Source organism: Rhinolophus ferrumequinum, chromosome 17 (assembly GCF_004115265.2).
Source record: "Rhinolophus ferrumequinum isolate MPI-CBG mRhiFer1 chromosome 17, mRhiFer1_v1.p, whole genome shotgun sequence".
In the NCBI taxonomy this organism is placed as follows: Eukaryota; Metazoa; Chordata; class Mammalia; order Chiroptera; family Rhinolophidae; genus Rhinolophus; species Rhinolophus ferrumequinum.
Genome location: NC_046300.1, coordinates 10,786,018 through 10,806,171, shown reverse-complemented (window position 1 = coordinate 10,806,171; position 20,154 = coordinate 10,786,018). Strand labels below are relative to the sequence as shown.

Here is a 20,154-nt window from a genome sequence, read left to right as displayed (position 1 = left end):
CTGAAAAAGGCATACGTTTAAATTATATCAGTCTCTGACACTGTCCGATCCATTTTTTAATATTTTTGTTCTAAAGTGTTTTGGTGGATTTTTCCTCACTTAACATGAGGACAAGTCTATCACCCATAACTGTTCCGATTCTTTTCTTGACACATAGTTGTAGCTTATCCTTTCTCAATTACTACAAGTTCTTTCACTTTGAACTCACAGCATCTAAATTATTATTTTTCTATTTCTAAGTTCTTTTTTAAAAAAAGTGACTCCATTCTACTGCAGACTTTCCAGGCAGGCATAAAACCAGCTTGACTACGTCTAAAAATAGGAGTACGAAGAGACTATAAAGCCCCAGGTCCTAAATTACTAGGCTTCTCTTCATCAATGCCAAAAACATGGTTCTGGTTTCAGCTTCTAAAAATAGAGGTTGGTTTTTTTTTTTCTTCTTCTTCTTTTAATCCTTAACCTCATGTCAGCTAAGAATGTAATTAACATGAGCCTTACCTTCAAAGGAAACTATGACACTCTTCAGGCCTATTCAAAGACAGGAAAGACTTAAACCAAAATTCCTTCCTTCCAGAATGCTGAATGATCTGTTGTCAAGTAACTAGGGTTATTACTATTATAGCCATTTAACAATTAGCCAAACAAACCAAAATCTAATTTAAAGGAGACTCTAAGTAAACTGGCTTATAGTTGAACCCTCTAAATTAAATAATGCAATAACAATAATAACACAGTATTGCGTCTGGCTTTGGTTAATGTGATGTGTTTACTTCAAAAGTAAAAACAAAAATCTTACAACTCCTCCCAGTGTCTCTGTGCAACAGGGAGGGGCATGGCACGCTGTCCCCAATCACCCATGCAAAGGGGTGACGAGGACACAGTACCGACAGGGAGTGAAGACAGGCTAGCAGTAGCCTTGGCACAATGAAGACAGACCCAGCACCTCCTTCCAAGCCCCCCCAACTCTAGCACTCTGGTATGAACAAACCACTTTTGTCGTAATAAGTAAAAAACACCTTCTCGGGGATACCTGTATTTTCAAAATACATTTTTATATTCCTGTATTGTTTTCAACCCTGCTTAATGTAAAAACAGCAAATATTTATGTAGCAAAACACAGTGTATGTATGTACATATGTATATATATGCAATACCAAGTGAGATACATATATAAATATATCAAGCTTAATCTTGTGTACATGCCTGTTACGTGATATTTACTTGAAATCTACTCATTATACTTATAAGGACGATTAATAATTTTAGAAGACAGATTGTATCTGACACCAATCTACTTGTATGTAGAAGATATTCAAAAGAAATTACCATAATGTTCTAAAAGAATAATAATATAATAAAAGACCTAATATGAGACGTGTCATATCCCATCCATCAAAACGTGATTATCATCTGACAGACATTTTGAAACAGAGCTTTAACCTAAACTAAATGACATCCTTGTGGTACACCTAATCTATAAGAAATTCTCAGCTTCTTTAACTCTTCTTTCTAAAGAAAATCTTTCATTAGGTTATTTGCATGACTATTCACTAGTAGGGATGAACCGGAGAAGACAGAGTCTGGAGGTATGAAGAGATCTTAGCTCACACAGCAAACTAGAAAGGGGATGCCCACCAACGTGAACACTGGCAACTAAGTCACGCATACAGCCATTTTCTCGTCCTCCACATTGTCTGCTGTCTGACAGAATGAGCTGCCCTGAAGTGCACAGCTCACAGCACCACGAAACTGCCTCAGCATCATGTTTACAATGACACATGTTGCTCTCTGCTTAATGAAGGCTTTCTATCAACACACAACATTATGGCAAGCAAAATTATAATCACTGCATCTCAAGGGAAAGTCAAATTAAACCTAAGATGATGGAGTTTCTACTGAAAGTCCTGGCCAGCTCTCTACTTGCTGATGGGGACGCACTGAGTAGCGCACTGTGCAGCGTCTCCTTCCAATCAGCTTCAGAGAAGGCGCTGTCCCAAGGAGTGGCTCCCACAAAACTTAGAGGTGAAAATAATCCTTTTCACTTATTTCTATGGATTAACTTAATAAAAATCTAGGACTTTAAGTTCCTCTAGGTTTTATTAGTTCTAAAATTTACACTCTGGAAATAGTTCACAGTTTATAATTATGCATATTCTTCAGCCAAAGATGATGATGTAAAATTAAAATGATGCAAAAATACAAGACAGCATTTTAGGGAATACATTTTCCAAGACATAAAAGCAAAAAGTAATGCACAATTTGAAAATCCAGCCTTGTCAATTTAAATATGAATCTTATCTCAGATGGTATAAAGAGTTTTTCGAATGACCATAAGTGAGATGATTTTGTTTTTATATTACAAAAAAAAAATAAAAAAAGAAAGAAAGAAAGAATGGGAGGAAGGAATTGATCCTCGTTTACAAAAGCCTCATCCTGCCAGCAAGATAAAAGTTACTTACTTCTCTTATGTCTTCAGGACACCAGACTGGCTACCTATACACCCAAGAGAAATACATTTACATATTTCCATCAAAGTTTCGTTCAGTTGAAACTTTCTCCCTTCTGAAGAAAGAGTCACTCCCACTGGCACTGTCTGTCCCAGTCACACCAAGTTAGCGCCCGCAGGAACTAACAGGTGGAGGCCATGATGGCCTGATTCCACACGGCGGTCCGATTAGTGTGAATGAACGGGAAGAAACGGGATGCTTACATTAACAACCACAGCGGTGCCTCAGTCTGCTTTGTATTTTATTTGCTGAAGTACCCAGCCGTGTCTGAAAACATGTCTTTCCACTATGAAAGTAAGGAAGATTTGAAATTTTGGAATGGGACCAAACAGCTGCTGAAATACAGAATGTGGAACTCCTGATAATAAATAGTGACAGAGAGACACCTCTGCCCCGTTCTTATTCATGGCACCACATTAAAAACAACAAAAGAAACAAGAAGCATATAAAGAAACACCTATCTTTGATGAAAGAAAAAACAAACTATAAACCCAAATCACAAACTATGACAAGAAGGCTTAAAAATCAGACCAGCATAAGCTAAGAGCACCCTGGGTGCTCTGCAAACCGGGGCCAAGTAGGCAGAGGGCAGGGTTCTCCAACGAGAATGTGTGACAGAACCCTGAAGTGCGTCTGCTCCCTGCCTGGCACCTCAGCCAGACAAGAGACGTCAGGTCTCCCACCTTGGAAGAAAGAGCTGCCTGCTAGAACCCAGGGATGAAGAGCAAGCAGTTCTGGAGCTGTGGGTCTTGGGTGGCCAAAAACAGACCTAAAGGCCAAACCCAACAAAACTATTAAAAGAACAGGGCCAGAGATGACTCAAGGAGAGCAACTACCAGGCAAAATCCAAGCTCCTGGCTACCACACTTTCCAGTGGGGTACCCCGACATCCCCTCTCTCCAACACACACTACCTTCCAAAAATAGCCAGTCAGGAAAAAAATAGGAGTTCATTAAAAATAAGTAATAACTACAAAGAAATTGCATACAACTATGCAAAAATACTACAAGGGAAAAAAGGAAAACCATAAACAAAAGGCAGAAAAGAAAAATAGCAGAAAATTACAGTATCACGCAATGAAAAACTATGGAATTTTTCATGAAGTTAAATAAATTAAAGCAAGCCTCAACTCTGAAATTAAAATGCAAAGAGCTATGAGAACTGAAGGTGAAAGATCATAAAAACAATGAAAGAGAAAAATAAAACTTAGAGATACAGTCATAATAAAAGCTACCAAAAAAAGAAAGACTGAAAACATAGTCAGAAAAATGGTAGGCAAGTCTAAGAAAATTACATAAAAACTTTAAAATACTTCAGATAACATGTAAGAGCCTACGTGTACATAACTGGCATGCCTAAAGATGAGAAGAGGGCAGATACAACCAAATAACTCTGAACAGGTAACTGAAGAAAATTTTTCTGAAATCATGGTAATCTTTAATCTATATATTGAAAGAACATAGATCCAACAAAAAACTGCTACAAAATACTATCAAGACATATGCAGATACCCGGACTTGTAGACAAACAAGAATGATAATGAGTACCTACATTCAAATTTCCTGATACCTTCTAAAAGCCATACAGATCAACGAGGAGAGCAAGAAAAACTATCAATAACATATTTTTACAGCATAACTCAGAGACAGGGGAGACTACAAAATCCAGTGAACGTGTAAGTCAGGCAATAAAGAACCAAGAACACATTCTGTTCAAGTTCACGTGAGAGATTTTCTAAGACAGGTCATATGCTAGGCCACAAATTAAAGTCTCAATGGATTTTAAAAGACGTATGTCATAAAATGTATCCTCTGACCACAACGGGATAAAGTTAGAAATCAATAGCAAAAGGAAAACTGGAAAATTCACAAATGTGTGGAAATTAAACAACACACTCTTAAACAACCAATGGATAAAAGAAGAAATCGCAGAGGAAATTAGAAAATACTTAGAAATGAATGAAAACTAAAACATAACATACCAAAATTTATGGGACACAGAGAAAGCTAATGGGAAAATTTATAGCTATAAATGCTTATATTAAAAATAAGAAAGACCTCAAATGAACAACATAACTTTACAATTAAGGAACTAGAAAAAGAATAACAAACCAAACCGAAAGTTAGCAGAAGGAAGGAAATAATAAAGATTCAAGTAGATACAAACAAAATAGAGAACAGAAGGATAATAGAAAATATTATAGAAACTTCCTGATTTCAAAACTTACCACAAAGCCACCCATAATCAAAACCGTGTGGTACTGATACAGACAAGACATATAGGCCAATGGAATAGAATAGAAAGCCCAGAAACAAACCCTCACATATATGGCCAAATGATTTTTGACAAGGGTACCAAGGCCATTCAATGGGGAAAGGACAGTCTTTTCAACAAATGGTGCTGGGAAACCTAGATGTCCAGATGCAAATCAATGAGCTCGGACCCTTACCTAACACCATAAGCAAAAATTAACTCAAAAAGGATCAAAGACTGAAACATAAGACCCAAAACTATAAAACTCGAGAAGAAATATTGGGGAAAAACTTCGTAACATTGGATTTGACAATGATTTCTTGGATATGACACCAAAGGCACAGGCAAAAAAAGTGAAAAATCGATTAGATGGACTTCATGAAAATTTAAAAATTTTGTGCATCAAAAGACAAAATCAACAAAGTAAAAAGGTTACCCATAGAATGGGAGAAAATATTTGCAAATCATATATCTGATAACAAATTAAATCCAGAATATGTAAAGAATTCCTAAAACTCAACAACGAAAAACAACCTGATTCGGAAATGGGCAAAGGATTTGAATAGACATGTCTCCAAAGAAGATATATGAGTGGTGAATAAGTACATGAAAAGATGCTCAACATCACTGATCATCAGGGAAGTGCAAATCAAAACTAAACTGAGATACCACCTCAAACCCATTAGGACGGTTATTACCAAAATAATCAGAAAAGGACAAGTGTTGGCAAGGAGAAATTGGAATGCTTGTGCACTGTTGGTGGAAATGTAAAATGGTACAGCCACTATGGAAAACAGTACCTCAAAGGTTTCTCAAACAGGTATTTGCACACTTATGTTCATCGCAGCATTATTCCCAATAGCCAAAAGGTGGAGGCAACCCAAGTATCCACTGATACATGAATAGATAAGCAAAATGTAGTCTATCCATACAATGAAATATTTAGTCGTAAAAAGGAAGGATTATCTGACACATGTTTCAACACAGACAAACCTTGAGGACATTATGCTAAGAGAAATAAGCCAGTCACAAAGACAAAGATATTATGATTCCACTTATTTATGATATTTAGAGTATAAAATCATAAAGACAGAAAGTATAATAGAATGGTGGTTGCCAGAGTTGAGATGAGAGGAAAATGTTGATAATTGTTCAATAAGTATAGAATTTCAGTTTTTACAAGATGGAAAGAGCTGTGGAAATGGATGGTGATGATGGATGTACAACATTATGAATGTATTTAATACCATTGAACAGTACACTTACAAATCTTTAAGATGGTAAATTTTATGTTATGTGTACTTTATCACGAGAGAGAGAGAGAGAGAGAGAGAGAGAGAGAGAGAGAGAGAGAGAGAAAGAGAGAGAGAGAGAGAGACTTAAGAGATAAAACAACCAAACAAAATGAGTGATCGATGATTGGATCATGGTTTGAACAAATCAGCTCTAAAATATATTTGGTGACATCTGGGAAAATTTGAAGATGCACTGCTTTTGGGGCATCTGTCCTTCTGGGTGAAGAATGGAAGTCAATATTACACTGACTATTAAAAGAAAACCAGACTAGGGGACACAGAAGCTTATATATTTAAAGTGCATTTTAAGGAGTAAAAATGCTCTGAAGCTTTGTCACTATCTGGGTTTGAGGCAAACCTGGAATTACACATTATAGCAAACACTTTCTTTCGGCAAACAGGTATTCTCATTCCAAAGGAATTACACAAAATCAAAAAGTTGCCAAGTGCTGATGTGCATTCATTCAGATATTATGTTACTTTATGAATCTTCCTGATAAGCTTTACTATATTTGCATGGGTTCATCCCAGTGAGATGAGAGGAGGAAAGAATGCTCCAGGAAAAGACCAGGTCTCCCATCTTTATCCCTCCACAGATTTTCATTATAGTACAATGTTTGGGCAGAAAGTAAAGTTCACTAATTTTAACTGAGTAATATATATATATGTAAATATATATATATATATATATACACACACACACACACATGTATATGTATATGTGTACATATATATACACATATACATATGTGTATGTATACATATGCATATGTGTATATATGTATATATACACATATATATACATATATGTATATATGTTCACACTGAATTTTATGCTAACTGAATGCTGTGAGACCTCGATAAGTAAGAAGTAGCAAACCACAAAGAACAAATACATTGATTTAAAAGTGCAATATAAGGAAGCTCTAAAGGCAAAAAGTCTGTGAAAAAATAAGTTATTGTAAAGTTGTGTGAGTTTTTCAGTTAAAGGGAAAAAAATAAAGCCTCTGTAATTTGTTATTTATGTCTACTAAGAAAAATTCATTGCATTAAAATGTATATTCATGAAGCTGGATGACATAATGAATGACTTACATAATGATTTTCCAGGATACAACTTTGCCTGGGGGTAACCAGGGATCATTTTTTCATCTCTGGCTCTAAGATTTTCAAGTTCATGTTTGATAATGAATTGACATTCTGCCATTGTAAGGAAATCGTCATTGTTATCTAAAATAAAACAAAACTTTCCAGTTATTTTCACAGATAGCCAAAATACAATTAATAATATTTAAATAACTTGGGATTATGGAAATAATGATGTAAACAATAACATAAGGAGTAAGCAAAGCATAAAACTGGTAAATTTAACAGAATATAAAGCTCCTTAGATACTTTATAAGAATAAAAATATGCTGTTATGCCTTCACTTAACACAATTCCTCAATCATTGTACTAGTTATTATACAGACACTTGCTTGATCTCATTTAATACCAAGCAGCAGAAGGCAGTGTGTTCTGTAATTCTAACAATATTTGTAACTAGGGATGGCATTGAAGTTTGCCTACGTGGAAATTCTACTCCTTCAAACTCTCAATCCCAGGCCATTCCCTTCTGGAGTTGAACATCTCTCCCATAAATGGGGGAGTAGAGTCCAATCAGAAACCAGTGTTGTTTTTTGACAGGTGAATCCTCTTAAATGAGGTGAATTTCACCTTGATCATTCATTCACTAAAATATAAAAATCCAGAGTGAGTAAATTTCAAGACATCTAATCACATCTTCTAACTCTGAAAGCCCTGAAAGGGACCAGTTTGAATCTGAACCCAAACTCCCTCTCTGATATCACAGCCATCAGGCTTTCACAGTTCTTTCCAGAGACCATTCATTGTCTTCTGGAAACTCCTTTGAGGCCAGAACCAGTTACCTACCAGGAAATGGAGATTCTGGGATACTGAACTACTGTTGTGTTTCTTATAAGATTTTTCTTAATCAAGCCAGGGGATATTCACCATTCTAAGAATTAGAATAATATAAATAAGTTACATGTGTCATCCTTATTTATATTCACCTCTCCCAGAGATGTAAGTAACGCCCATGGGCCAAATCTGGCCCATCACCTGGTTTTGTAAGTAAACTAATTGTGGGAGATGACAGCCTGCACAGCCTAAATTATTACAGTCTGGTCCTTTACTGGAAAAGTTTGCTGATCCCTGACCTATTCATCAAAAACTTATCTTTGATAAATTGATTCTGATAGAAATAATCCTGGAACTCACCATCAAAACCTTTGAAGTTATGTCGGGTTCCGTATGTGAAGGCTCTCATGGTGTTGTCATTGCATTCTTTTACTAATCCCACTGCTTCTGCCCCCAGTAACAATCTAATATTGGAGGCTCCAACGAGATATAAGTTCTGATTTTCCAGTGTTTCTTTCTCATATTTATTTAACAACGGTCTAAATAACAGCTGGGCACCTTCGAAAACAAAAGATAAGCCCAATCTTAGGAAGAGACAAACAAAAGTTTCAAAAGTGAAAACCTTCTAAAGAAGTATTATGTTTCTAGTTTGGTAGAAGGAAAATAAATTATATTAACAAATTTAAATTCATCTTCCAAATAAATAAGAAATATAAGTAAGTTGGGGATGGCAGTTCTTTATAGCTTTTGAAATAAATACCTAAACTGGAAAATTCAATAAGTGACTTGCAAGTTACTCAAATTAGAAGTAGATATGAAACAAGAATCCAATACTTATTAGCTCTAGGTATAAAATTGCACCAAGTAAAAATACAGGGCAAAAGGATATAGTTTCTTAATAAAAAAAATAGAAGACCAAAATTTAAGAAAATATCCCTGTAAAAATGCCACAAATTTAACACAATTACATTAGACTGTAACAAATTTTATGAATGTAAAATACTAAATAAAAAAGAGCAATATAATCTTTCAATAATTTTCACCATAAATGTCTATATTCGATTAGGTTTAATATTTTTCTTACATAGGTTCCCAAAACATTAGAGTAGACGTTGTGATTTGATATTGTATATGTAATTATTCCATAAAAGATTATGGAGAAAAAGGATTTTTTTTCTAATTTTTTATTTTCTACCTCCATCAAACTTTTTAAGGTGTATTTATTTCTTTACTATTTACCCTCTAGAGAGGATTGATGAATTATGAAATACTAATCAGGTTGGTAACAGGATAATGAGCAGGATTTGTATTTCACTTACCAAATGGATTAATATATTAAGATTAATGTACTGTGGCACTATAATTTGGGTAATTTACAACAGAGGCATTAGGATTTTAATTTAAAAATCAATGAAAGATATATTCAATTTGCAGAAAACATAAACGGCTCTTAAACATAAAATCCTTCACCTCATTTACATTAAGATAAATGCAAAAAAAGACACCAATATGCTAGTTTTCACTTCTCACACTGCAAAGATCAAAAGTTGGGAACAAATGGGTTGGTGAGTACAGTTGTCATGGAAGTACCCCCATCCACCCAGTTCTCCCCTCAAGAGAATCCACTGTCAAAAGCAGAGTTGACTGACAGCCTCCTGCTGCCCAGCTTTGGATGAGGCACCCTCTTACCTAGGCCATGGCCCCCCAGCTGCTCCCAGCCACTGGCTGAGCACGGAGGGGACACTGCAAAGAGGCCATTCCTGCTCAACATGGGTTTCCTTTCAAGGGCAACGTTGGGTCTGCCTGATAGGATGCTATAGTCTGAGGCTCTTCCTATTCAAGCCTCATTTCTTCCCACTCTCCTTTCACAAGTGTCAGACCTCCACCAAAGTCTGAAGCCTCTCAACGCCCACTCCTGCTCCCCCCCCTGTATTTTTCTACAAATGTTTCCCTCAAGAAACCTGTGTATAAATCTCATCCTAGCATCTCTTGCTTGGAAGATCTAACACAGGGAGTGTGTGGGAAAAGGCCCTCTTGGAGTATAAATTGATCGAACCTTCGGGGAGAACCATTTGTCAATATCTTGTTTTGAAAAAGAGCAGTCCCTATCTCCCTCTTCCCGGTGTACCTTCCCCAGAGGCAATGACTTTCAAATTGTTCAGGGCATTCCTTTGTTATTTCCTTTCCTGTCCCCAACCAGCACGCTCACAGAGCTATTTCTTTTTGTTTTAGGCCTTGGAAGATGAGAATTTAGCTCTCTTTTCCCCCACCTTCACCACTTCCATCCACCACTCCCATCACCGCATTCTCACAATATAGGTAGATCATCTTTTTCATTTCATCAGTAGGATTTTCATTATTATGACTACATGTTATTTATAGTTGAGCCTTACAATATGCTGATTTTCCTTTCCTAAACTTTGCATTTGATCCCAAATTAACGGTCTTATCGTTTGCTTAGTTTATTTTGCACTTATCAATAATTCAATCCCCTATGGTCTCTACCACTTGTTTAAGTCTTCCCTCCATACACTGGCTGGAAAGGTACCCTTATCAACAACACCTTAGAGAAGTCTCTCTTCACTCTGCCCTCACACCTTCCTGGCAGCTGGGTGGGTTCAGAATTCTAGACTAAAACCATTTTCCTTCAGAAATGAATATATTACACCATGCCCTCTAGCTGACAATGTTTCTGTTAGAAGTTTGACCCTTTATATGTGAGCTATTTTCTTTTTCTGGAAGTCTGTAGTATCTTCTCCATCCTCAGAGTTCTGGAACTTTCCAGTGAATATGCCATTTTCAGCCACAGTGCTAGGCACTGAGTGTGCCCTTTGAATCTGGAAAAGCATTGCATCAGCCTTTAGTTTTTCTTTGATGATTTCTTTCTCTCCTTTATTCTGTTCCCTTTCTAGAATTCCTTTTATTCAGATGGGTACCTCCTGGATTAGTCCTCTAATGTCCTTATATTTTTCTCTCATATTTCCAATTCTTTACCTTTCTGCTCTACTTTCTAGGAAGTTTTTGTTAAAATCATCTTCTAACCCTTCTACTGAATATTTAAATTTTGTTTTAATATTTTCACAAGAACTGGTTTTTTTCTAAAGCAGATATTATTTTATAATATCCTATTCTTGATTTATAGATGTTCTATCTTCTTATAATTTTGAGAATTGAGATTTTAATTCTCTTTCGGTTTTCTTCTTCTGCATAGTTTGCTGCTTTTTTGTTTAGGTTTAACTTTCTTTCATGTTAGAGGTTTTCCTTGAGCGTTTGGTAATCTTTTGTTGTGTGCTCATGTTTAAGAAAGGGGTTCTAAGAGGCTAAACAGAAGTTCTAAAGGCTTAGATGGAGCTCATCAAAGATGGCCTTTAATGCAGTGTAGTCTGGCCAGGTCATTTTCCATGGACAACTCTGATTTGGGCACCTTTGTTATTTTGCCGAGTTGGTCTGATTCCCCAAAGAAAGATTATTCATTGTCTCTCCTAGATAATCTGAATCCAACTGCTAACATTTTAGAAACTAAATTAGGTATGAGATTGGTGGGGCGGAGGACAGGGGTAACAATATTCAGTTGTTACCCTATTTCCAGTACGAATCTCTCTTTTCAACTGCACGTTGAGCCCCCCACACCAAAAATCCATGCATCTCACCCCCTCCAGAGAATAATAATCAGTCTTCCGCTGGGTAGTACAATATGGAAGGGATCTGAGGATCTAACTATTTCTTAAATAGATCTCAGCGAATTCTTTTCTTTTCTTCTTGGTACCACTTTTATTTTCAACTTCACAGGCCCATACTATTCCTCCTAAAGCCACACGAAGAGCAGAGAAGAAGACTGGGAATACACTGGAGACTCTCACTTCCAGATACTACAAACGTTCTTACATCCGGGGCTTTTAAAGAAGGGACTCCAGTCCAGTGAAATATCTCAGATTTCAGCAAGCAAGTAGTCTTATTTAAGTTTATTTTAGGTTCGATTATTTGAAAAAAATTTTAAATTCCACTTTGACTCAAAGTTTTATTTGTAAGAAAGCATTCCAGTTTATAGTCAAAATCTTTTAAAAGAGTGTTTAAGTTTTGTCCAGTGTTGGAGAATTAGGGAAGTTTTAGGTGTTGTTTTGTGTAGCTTTGTGAAGCATCTGCTCATGTAAAATGTCCTCCACCCAGATCTAGGCCCTTTTGGCTGGCCCCTCAGGAGAGGGGGCCAAGTTAGGCCTCCTCTATAAAGAAGGCCACTCCCATACCACTCTGAAAAGCATCACCAACTATTAACTCTTCCTTCTCTTTAGTTTTATAACAAGTACACATGTGATTCATTTTTAAGTATCATGCCTGCTTTGTAACAGCTCTTCTGTTAGCATTTATTTTCTGTTACTTCAACTCCAGGAACTGGCAATTCAGTCTGCTTACCCTGACAGTCACATACTCACAGGTAGAGACTCTATGTTTTTCTCCCTTAGCACCATAACTGACACACAAAGAATACTCAATAAATACATGTTCATTCATTTGACAAATATTTATTAAGCACCTACTATGCACCAAACACTGAGCTAGGCACGCTTTCATAGCTGTGAACAAAATCACTCATGATGCTTACAGCCTAGTGGAGACTTACAGTCTAACGTTGACTTAAGACCTCCTTTCAAGTCCTAGATAAATAACAAAGAGCAAAGAAATGGACATAATTTTAGAAATATATCCGTGGAAAAGCGTGTAAAACACATTTAAGCAAAATACATTTTAGCCAGTGAACATGACTAAGGCTGAGTACTATTTATTTTACTCACCTCCATCTTTTCTTTTTAGCGATAATTCTTGTTTTTCAGGCCATTCTTTGGTTTTCATCTTTGACATCTTGAGCAAGTTCTATGACTACCAAAGGCGTGAAAGAACTCTCACAAGTAATCCAAAGCTGAATAAGGACACTTTCATCTTTGACAGTTGCTGAAAATGAAATTAAATTAAAAAGCAAATCTGGGTTATAATGGAAAAGAGACACATATAGACTGCATTTTATTTTCTTTAATTACATCTAATTATCGCTTCCAAGATTAAAGTAAATTATTCATGATCAAGATGGGTCATATGACAGTCTCAACCAATGAACCAGCAACACATGCGAGCCAGGCCCTGTACAGAGACGAGGGGAACTCCATTCCTTTCTGTAAGCAGTTCAGAATACAGCAGGGGGGACGTTCACGCAAGTGAAGGATGGCAGTGTAAAATGTGCTCTCACACAAGAGGAGTAAGAAAGTATTTGCAAAGGATGTGACACCTGAACATGATTTAGAAGACTGAAGGGAGTTTGCCACATAGACAATGGCATTCTAAATAGAGCAAATGGCATCCCCTACAAAATAATGATGAAAAATAAGCAATAGACTCAGAGAAATACAAGTGATTAGGTGTGGCTGCAGCATTAACTATGTGGGGGTATGGGGGCGGGGAGGATAGGAATGAGCTGGTAACTACCTAGGGCCCCTGATTACAAAGGAACTGGGCTTTGTCCAATAAACAATGGGAGTCACTAATTCCTTAAGAGCAGGAAATGGACACAGTCCAATTTCACGTTTCAGTATGGAGTTGATCTCCCACCATCAGCTTTCTTTCCTAGTTTCCCCTACCTTTCTCAGGGATTATCATCTTTCTCTCTGTTACCAAGCTTGAAAAGTATTAGCGTGAACTTGGAGACCCATAAAAGGCACCAGTCATTAAGGCCTAATGATCTCCCTCTAAAACAGGGGTGTCCAAACTTTTTCAACGTTTTTCACCAAGGGCCATATGCGGTTAAAATGCACAAACAGCCGGGCCACTCACTCGAGGTGAAGTACGTATTGGCCTCACCTGGTCTATTTAAGTAAACTAAATATATTTTTGGAATTTGCTGCGGTCCAATTAAAAATGGATTGTGGGCCACAGTTGGCCCGCGGGCCGCAGTTTGAACACCCCTGCTCTAAAATGTTTTCTCATTGAAACTCTCTCGCTGACAGATTCTCAACAGGGGTCTATTTTCATACTTTGAACTTACTTATTCTAACTTTATACTTGGTAAGTTTAATTGATCCAAAGGACAAGTGCAAATCAATTCTTGGGAATAATCATAAAAGGAGTGCACCAAAGAATATCTCTCCTTTCTTCGGGGGAAATCATGATAAGCAGCAAGCTAATCACAGAGATCTAGACTGTCTGGCTTGGATTGATACCCTTTTGTTTTTCACTAACAGAGCACAAGTTTTGTTTGGGGCAACACAGGTATTATAAATCAATGTTAGAGTCAAATTATACTACAAATACATCAGGAATACCATCAGAGATACCAGCCAAATGAAAAATCGGCTCTATGAAGGAAACCAGATCAAAACAGGACCTAGTACGTACCTCCCAACAGCTAATACTGTGGTTAGGAATTATACAGAATGAAAGAATAACAGATGGCAATTAAAGCTGTGCGAATTCAGAACACTTAACGTGTAAGAGTTTTGGATGAAGCAAAGGGAGAAGCATCTTCTACACAGGGAAATAACATGGGTAAAAGCAATGAAGCAAGAATCAGGGCAGCATAGAGAGGGATGTAGAAGAACAGTTAAGATTGGCCTATCCAGAGCCGAGTGGCAACATTTCGTAAGCTGCGACCATTTAAGGATAAGGAATGCTCTCTTTACTTCTGACCCCATTTACTTCTGACCCAACGGTCAGCAAGGAGACACTGTAGGAGTTTCTGAGCAGAGGACTAGCTACATGTCAGAGCAATATGAATCCCAATGTGAATGTTTTTTGTGGTATTCTTTCAACTGCCCTGAACTTCTGCAATTTTTCAAACAAAAAATTGGAGGAAAGGTTAATCTACCAGCAGACCATGAGACTTAGCATCATCTTTAAAATGGAAATCTCAAATACAACAAACATTACTGAGGTGCTTAGTGGGAGCCAAGCCGGGATAGAGTGAAGGTACAAAACAAGGTCTACATCTTGCTTTTGAAGAGCTCCCAGTCTAACGCAGAAGCGTGAGTCCGTCAAATCATTCCAACACGTGGGCTAAGTACATTAGCAATAACCCGAGGTGTAGGGGCAGCCTGAGGAGGGGGGGATTAATTTTCTGGGAAGGGGGACTGATGATCAGACAGCCTGCAATTTGGAAAGATCCATGGATGGCTCCAAGGCTTGTAACATGGGCCATGGAAAGGGGCTTTGCTGTGCTTGAACAAACAGCAAAGATGAAAGAATGGTTAGGTTAAGAGAACAATAAATTGCTCAGCAGCGCATGTGTGGACATGCATGAAAGGTCAAAGGTTTTTAGCATTTATGCATTGCCTGATGCAATAAAAGGCCCACCTGATTCATAATTACCAGGTAATAAAACAATCTGAGATACTAGAAGCAGGTTTCAGTTCTAAGTATGTATGTATATGAGCACTACCTAGAAACTCATAATAAATATTTGCTCATTGATTTATTCTCGTTGGAGCTAATATCTGCCGTTCATCACTTGAGGCACAACCTTAACGAGACTTCCAATACATTAAGACAAAAGCGTCACAATGTCTGCTATACAAGTCAATAAATATACAAAAACTAAAATAACAAAAGAAGAAATACAAGCGGCCAATACACATTTGAAAAGATGTTCGAAGTTACTAATAAGAGAAATGAAAAGTAACAACAAGATACTTTTCCCCTTCAGATTTGCTGAAGTCGAAAGATGGAGAGAACCCAGCTCTGGCACCTGTGCAGAAAATCGGGCATTTTTACACACTGCTGGCATGTTGTAATTTGATACCACACTTGTGCCATCCAAGGGGCCACAGTGTACTTAAAGGCCCAGGTACCTGAGAAGCAGGACCCCCTCTCCCACCGCCTGTGCTCTCTTCTTCCTGTGCCTGCAACCCCATTGCCTTCTTCCTGTGCCCTCTGCTCAGGAAATTGCTGTCACTGTGGTGTAACACCTCTGGGAGTGCCCTCTCCTTGGGCGATCCCTGCCCCACTGTGTTCTGCATGCAACAGGGTGCAGGTAAGCAGACGTTCACTCTTGCAGTTCACTGGCCTGTGGAAGCCAGGCCTGCTCTAATACCACTTCTCCCCATTGGGGTGAATATCAAGTATAAAGTGGGGGAAATCAGAAGCCTCAGGGTAGCCTTGGCCTAAGATGAGTTCTGCAATCTGCTTTTACCAGTGGGTCTTAATGGGAGCTTGCTCCACTATTACCATGCACACTAGACTACTAGTACGTGGGACCAAAATACTAGATGTGGGGACATGAGGGCTTTAAGTGTTGATACAGAAAAGGGCCTCATGGTTCCAGGTGGGGCCAATCTAAAAACAAGCAACGATTCAACAACACACACAGACTTCTTGGGCACAGGAAGGTAAAACGATTTCCACTATCACAGCCAACTTTCTCCCTTTTACCTGGACTGTCAGCCAGGATAGCAGCCAGGAATGACTAAAAGACTAAAAGACACAGAGAAACTCGTAGGTTCCACACAAGCCCTGGACACAGGATCAGTAGATAGCCATTCCAAATTCTGTTCTTTATCATGTGTAGAACTGCACATAGGGCCAAAGAGGGCAACAAAGGAACTGGATTCATGTGGCTTTTACCTTAGCTAGTGGAATTACCTGACTATGGTAAGAGGGAAATCTTCGACCATGGTGGTTGAAACGCACACATGAACAGAAACATGCTGTGAGTTCAACCACAGGGAGTGCTTGGGGGTGGTTATGTGCACATTTGTCAAGGATCAAGAAAATAATGGACGCTTTACACTCTTCCTGAGTTTGGGTAAAAGAAAACAGTCGATGGAATTATCATAAATCCAAAGGCTAATAAGAAAGAAACATACAGGGCAGTCCTTAGGGATCAATTTATTTCAGACTCAAGAAGAAGAAACATGAAGCTAAATTATAAAAATACTCTGTCATGAAGCAGAATAGGAACATGCCGGCGAGAGAAAAATGAAGGGCCATACTGGTCAAGCTGGAAGATGAAACGGATTTCCTCAGGTGGAAAGCTGTGATTTTAATGGCCAAGGCTAGAAGGAATTGGGACAGGACCCCTCCAGAGACAACTCAGAGGGATCCTCTAACACCTCTGGCAGTCAGTTAACTTTGAGACCAATTGTGGGACACTCCCTCCTTGACATGTAGGTCAGCGGCCTCTCAGAGTCACATAAGAGATGGGCAGATATGAGAGTGGAAAATCAGCACTCCACCCACCCACTCTCACTCATTTCTCAGTGATACCGACAGCTTAGGGAAGCTGGTGAAGCCCATTCCTTGAGGAACATGTGGCCTCAGGACTCTGCAGGAAATTGCAGGAGAGATAAGACACAACATACTGAAGAGAGCCTAGCCACACACAGCAGCCCAGGCCTGACTGGATGCTGCACTGACAGAAAGCCACCGCTGCACAGAACCACCCAACTGAGTCTTGCCATGGACTAACCAGTGAGGCAAAACAAGAATATTTCCTCCTCTCACTCATGTTTTCTGTCTACTCTCACTACCCCAGATATTACCAAGATTTTGCCTTGGGGGTTTCGAATAATGTCCGAAAACCTGGAGCAACACTGACTCTCACCTCCCAGCACAGGAGTGGGCATATCGTGGAAACTCTAATATGTGATAAAAGAATGAATCCATATGATGAACTACGCATTATACAACAATTTAAAAAGATGTGCAAGGAGAATTTTTAATGATCCTTAAAAATTTAAGGAAATTTAAAGAAATTTGAGGAAAACGTTAAGTGAGGAAAAAAAGCAAACTACAAAGAAACATATAGTATGATTTCAATTTTGTAATATGTACAATTAAAATACAGAAAGAATTGAGAATTGCACCAAAATGTGAATAGCAGTGGTGAAATGATAGGCTTTTCATTTTCATCCTTATACTTTTCTCTATCTTCCAAGTTTTCTACAATGAAAAAAAAGTTTCACTGGGTTTTTTTTAAGTGCATACTGCTCCAAATTACCAGGCCTTCTCTATCCCTTGCCATTATTTTAGATCTCTTAAATTTCATTCTTCATCGGCAATTCTATGATTCTTTCAACAATACCTGGTCAGAATAGACATGATGTATTTTCCACAGTTAATTTAAAACTGTTTATCATACTGATGGAATGGGACCTTAGGAAACATCTAGTCCTTTAGGTTACTGTGACTTGAAATTGAAAGTAGCCAGATAATAAAGATTTAAACCCCACAGGATTAGATTTGTAAAAATTGCAACTCTGCAAGATTTAAGGGAATGTGATACAACTGTTTTTGAGTCTGAATAAATCTCAACTGTACTTTTCAACTTTTCAATCCGGGGCCTCCATACACTTGCTCTTCTGCTGAAACAGGTTCTACAGAAGAAACCACACACCAAAGCTGACGCTGCGAAGGCGCCAGAAAAATTAAGCAGCCTATCGGAGGCGAACCCCATTCCACCCACATTTCTCAGGTGTCCAAGGCACTGTCTATTACTTCAACTGGACGACGTGTCCCAGTCAGAAGCCTGGAAACCCAATCACCCCAATGTTCACAGAGCATTGCCCTGCAAGCTTGCTCTGGCCACACCCGTTCTGAGATTCCCTAACCCTCGCTGCTCCCCGGACTGTCAGGGGAAGCGCAAATCAAGGGCCCCGTGAGCTGGTCCTTCCAAAAACGCCCTTCACGACTCCTTCATCCCACCTTCCCCAAAGCTCTGAAGACTACTCCCCGGCCCCCTATAACCGCCCATCCTGAATCCACCAGCCCCAGATTTCGGCCTAACCACCTTTCTTCCATTCCATTACTCAACCCTTCACCCCAGACTCGCATCGCCACCCCAAACCTCGGCTGTGTCCAGCCCCCAGCTGCGACTGCCACTCCCCCCAATACTTTACTCCTCACTCCCCTCACGTGAACACCCCCAAACCTCGGCGCCCCTCCCGATCCCACTTCCCCATTCCGGGGATTGCCAGCACCGGGAGGTAACCCGGGAAGGAAGGGCGGCGGCCGGCCGGAGTGCGCTGGAGGCGTCCAGCCGCTCCTGGCAGCCGGCAGTCAGGGGTTCTGTCTGAGCCCACAGGGATCGGGGTCTCTGTGCTGCCGAGAGCGAGGGGGTCCGAGGTCTCCTCGCCAACTCACCCGCCGCAGCGGCGCTCCAAGACTTTGGGGGCGGGCCTAAAAGCCGGCAGGACCCGGAGGCCGGCGCTCGAAAGCTGGAGGCGGGGGTTGGGGCGGGGCCCGCGGGGCGGGTGCGGCCGTGCGCTGCGCGCGGCGAGGCCTGGACGCGATGACGCGCAGGCGGGGCGGGACTACGGTGGGAGCAGCGAGGCCTCGCTGGGCTGTCACTCCGAAAGGGGGCGGGACCACAGAGGGAGAGTGGGGCTTGGCTGGGCTGTCACACAGAGCGGGTAGGACGACCTAGTAGAGCGGCCAGGAAAGAAATTTGCCCCTTCACATTTTCCTCTTTGCCATCTCTCAAGCTCCAGAATCCAATTTTCTTGTCACTTTCAAATCTAAGAACGTCTCATTTTCGCTGTAAATTATTTTCAGGTGGTGAAAAACCCAAATCCCATTTATTATTAAACCCCACATCCAATAATGTCAAATTCCTTACAGTGGTCTCTGGGGTCTCCCACCCCTTATCTCAGAAAACCGCTTTTACTCTCCCCTTTTTTCTGCCCCAGCCACCTTGGTCTCTATGCTTTTCCTAGAACTCCCCAGACACTCTCCCACTTGTCACGTCGGGGTCTTTGCCCTGGTTGCTCCCTCTGCCTGGAAAGCTCTTTGTTAATGATGGAGATGACTTACTTCCTCCTCTCCCTCAAGGGAATGGAATCCCACCTTCTCACTGAGGCCCTTTCTGACCATCCTGTATAACTAACACCTGCTGTCCTCCCCACCCTACCATCTATCTTACCTGCTCTATTTCTTTTTCTACTGCAGTCATCACCTTCTAACGTTTTATATTATGTTTATTGTCAGTCTCCCCCTAGAATGTAAGCTTCACAGAGGCATGGATTTTTGTCAGTTTTGTGCCCTGGCCTATCCCCAATGTCTAGAACAGCATTCGATCCACAGTAGGCAAGCAATAACTCTTAAGTGGAATGGAAGAAAATGAATGAACCCTTTCTCCCTCGGACTCAGTCCAGAGGGGGGCCTCAGAACCCTGCCAGCCAGAGAAGCCACGTCTGCCCTTCCAT

At 39.6% G+C, this 20,154-nt stretch overlaps 1 protein-coding gene across 1 annotated transcript in view; it reads right to left on the bottom strand.

The window, feature by feature from the left end:
- The window catches only part of ANO10 (anoctamin 10), a 154,096-nt gene extending 134,195 nt beyond the window's left edge, over positions 1 to 19,901 (bottom strand). The window contains 6 exon segments of the mRNA XM_033132854.1: positions 7,151 to 7,285; positions 8,336 to 8,533; positions 12,766 to 12,817; positions 12,819 to 12,922; positions 18,866 to 19,346; positions 19,872 to 19,901. Of these exon segments, the coding sequence (XP_032988745.1) occupies positions 7,151 to 7,285; positions 8,336 to 8,533; positions 12,766 to 12,817; positions 12,819 to 12,922; positions 18,866 to 19,346; positions 19,872 to 19,901 (1,000 nt within the window).
- Between the last annotated feature and the right edge of the window lie 253 nt (positions 19,902 to 20,154).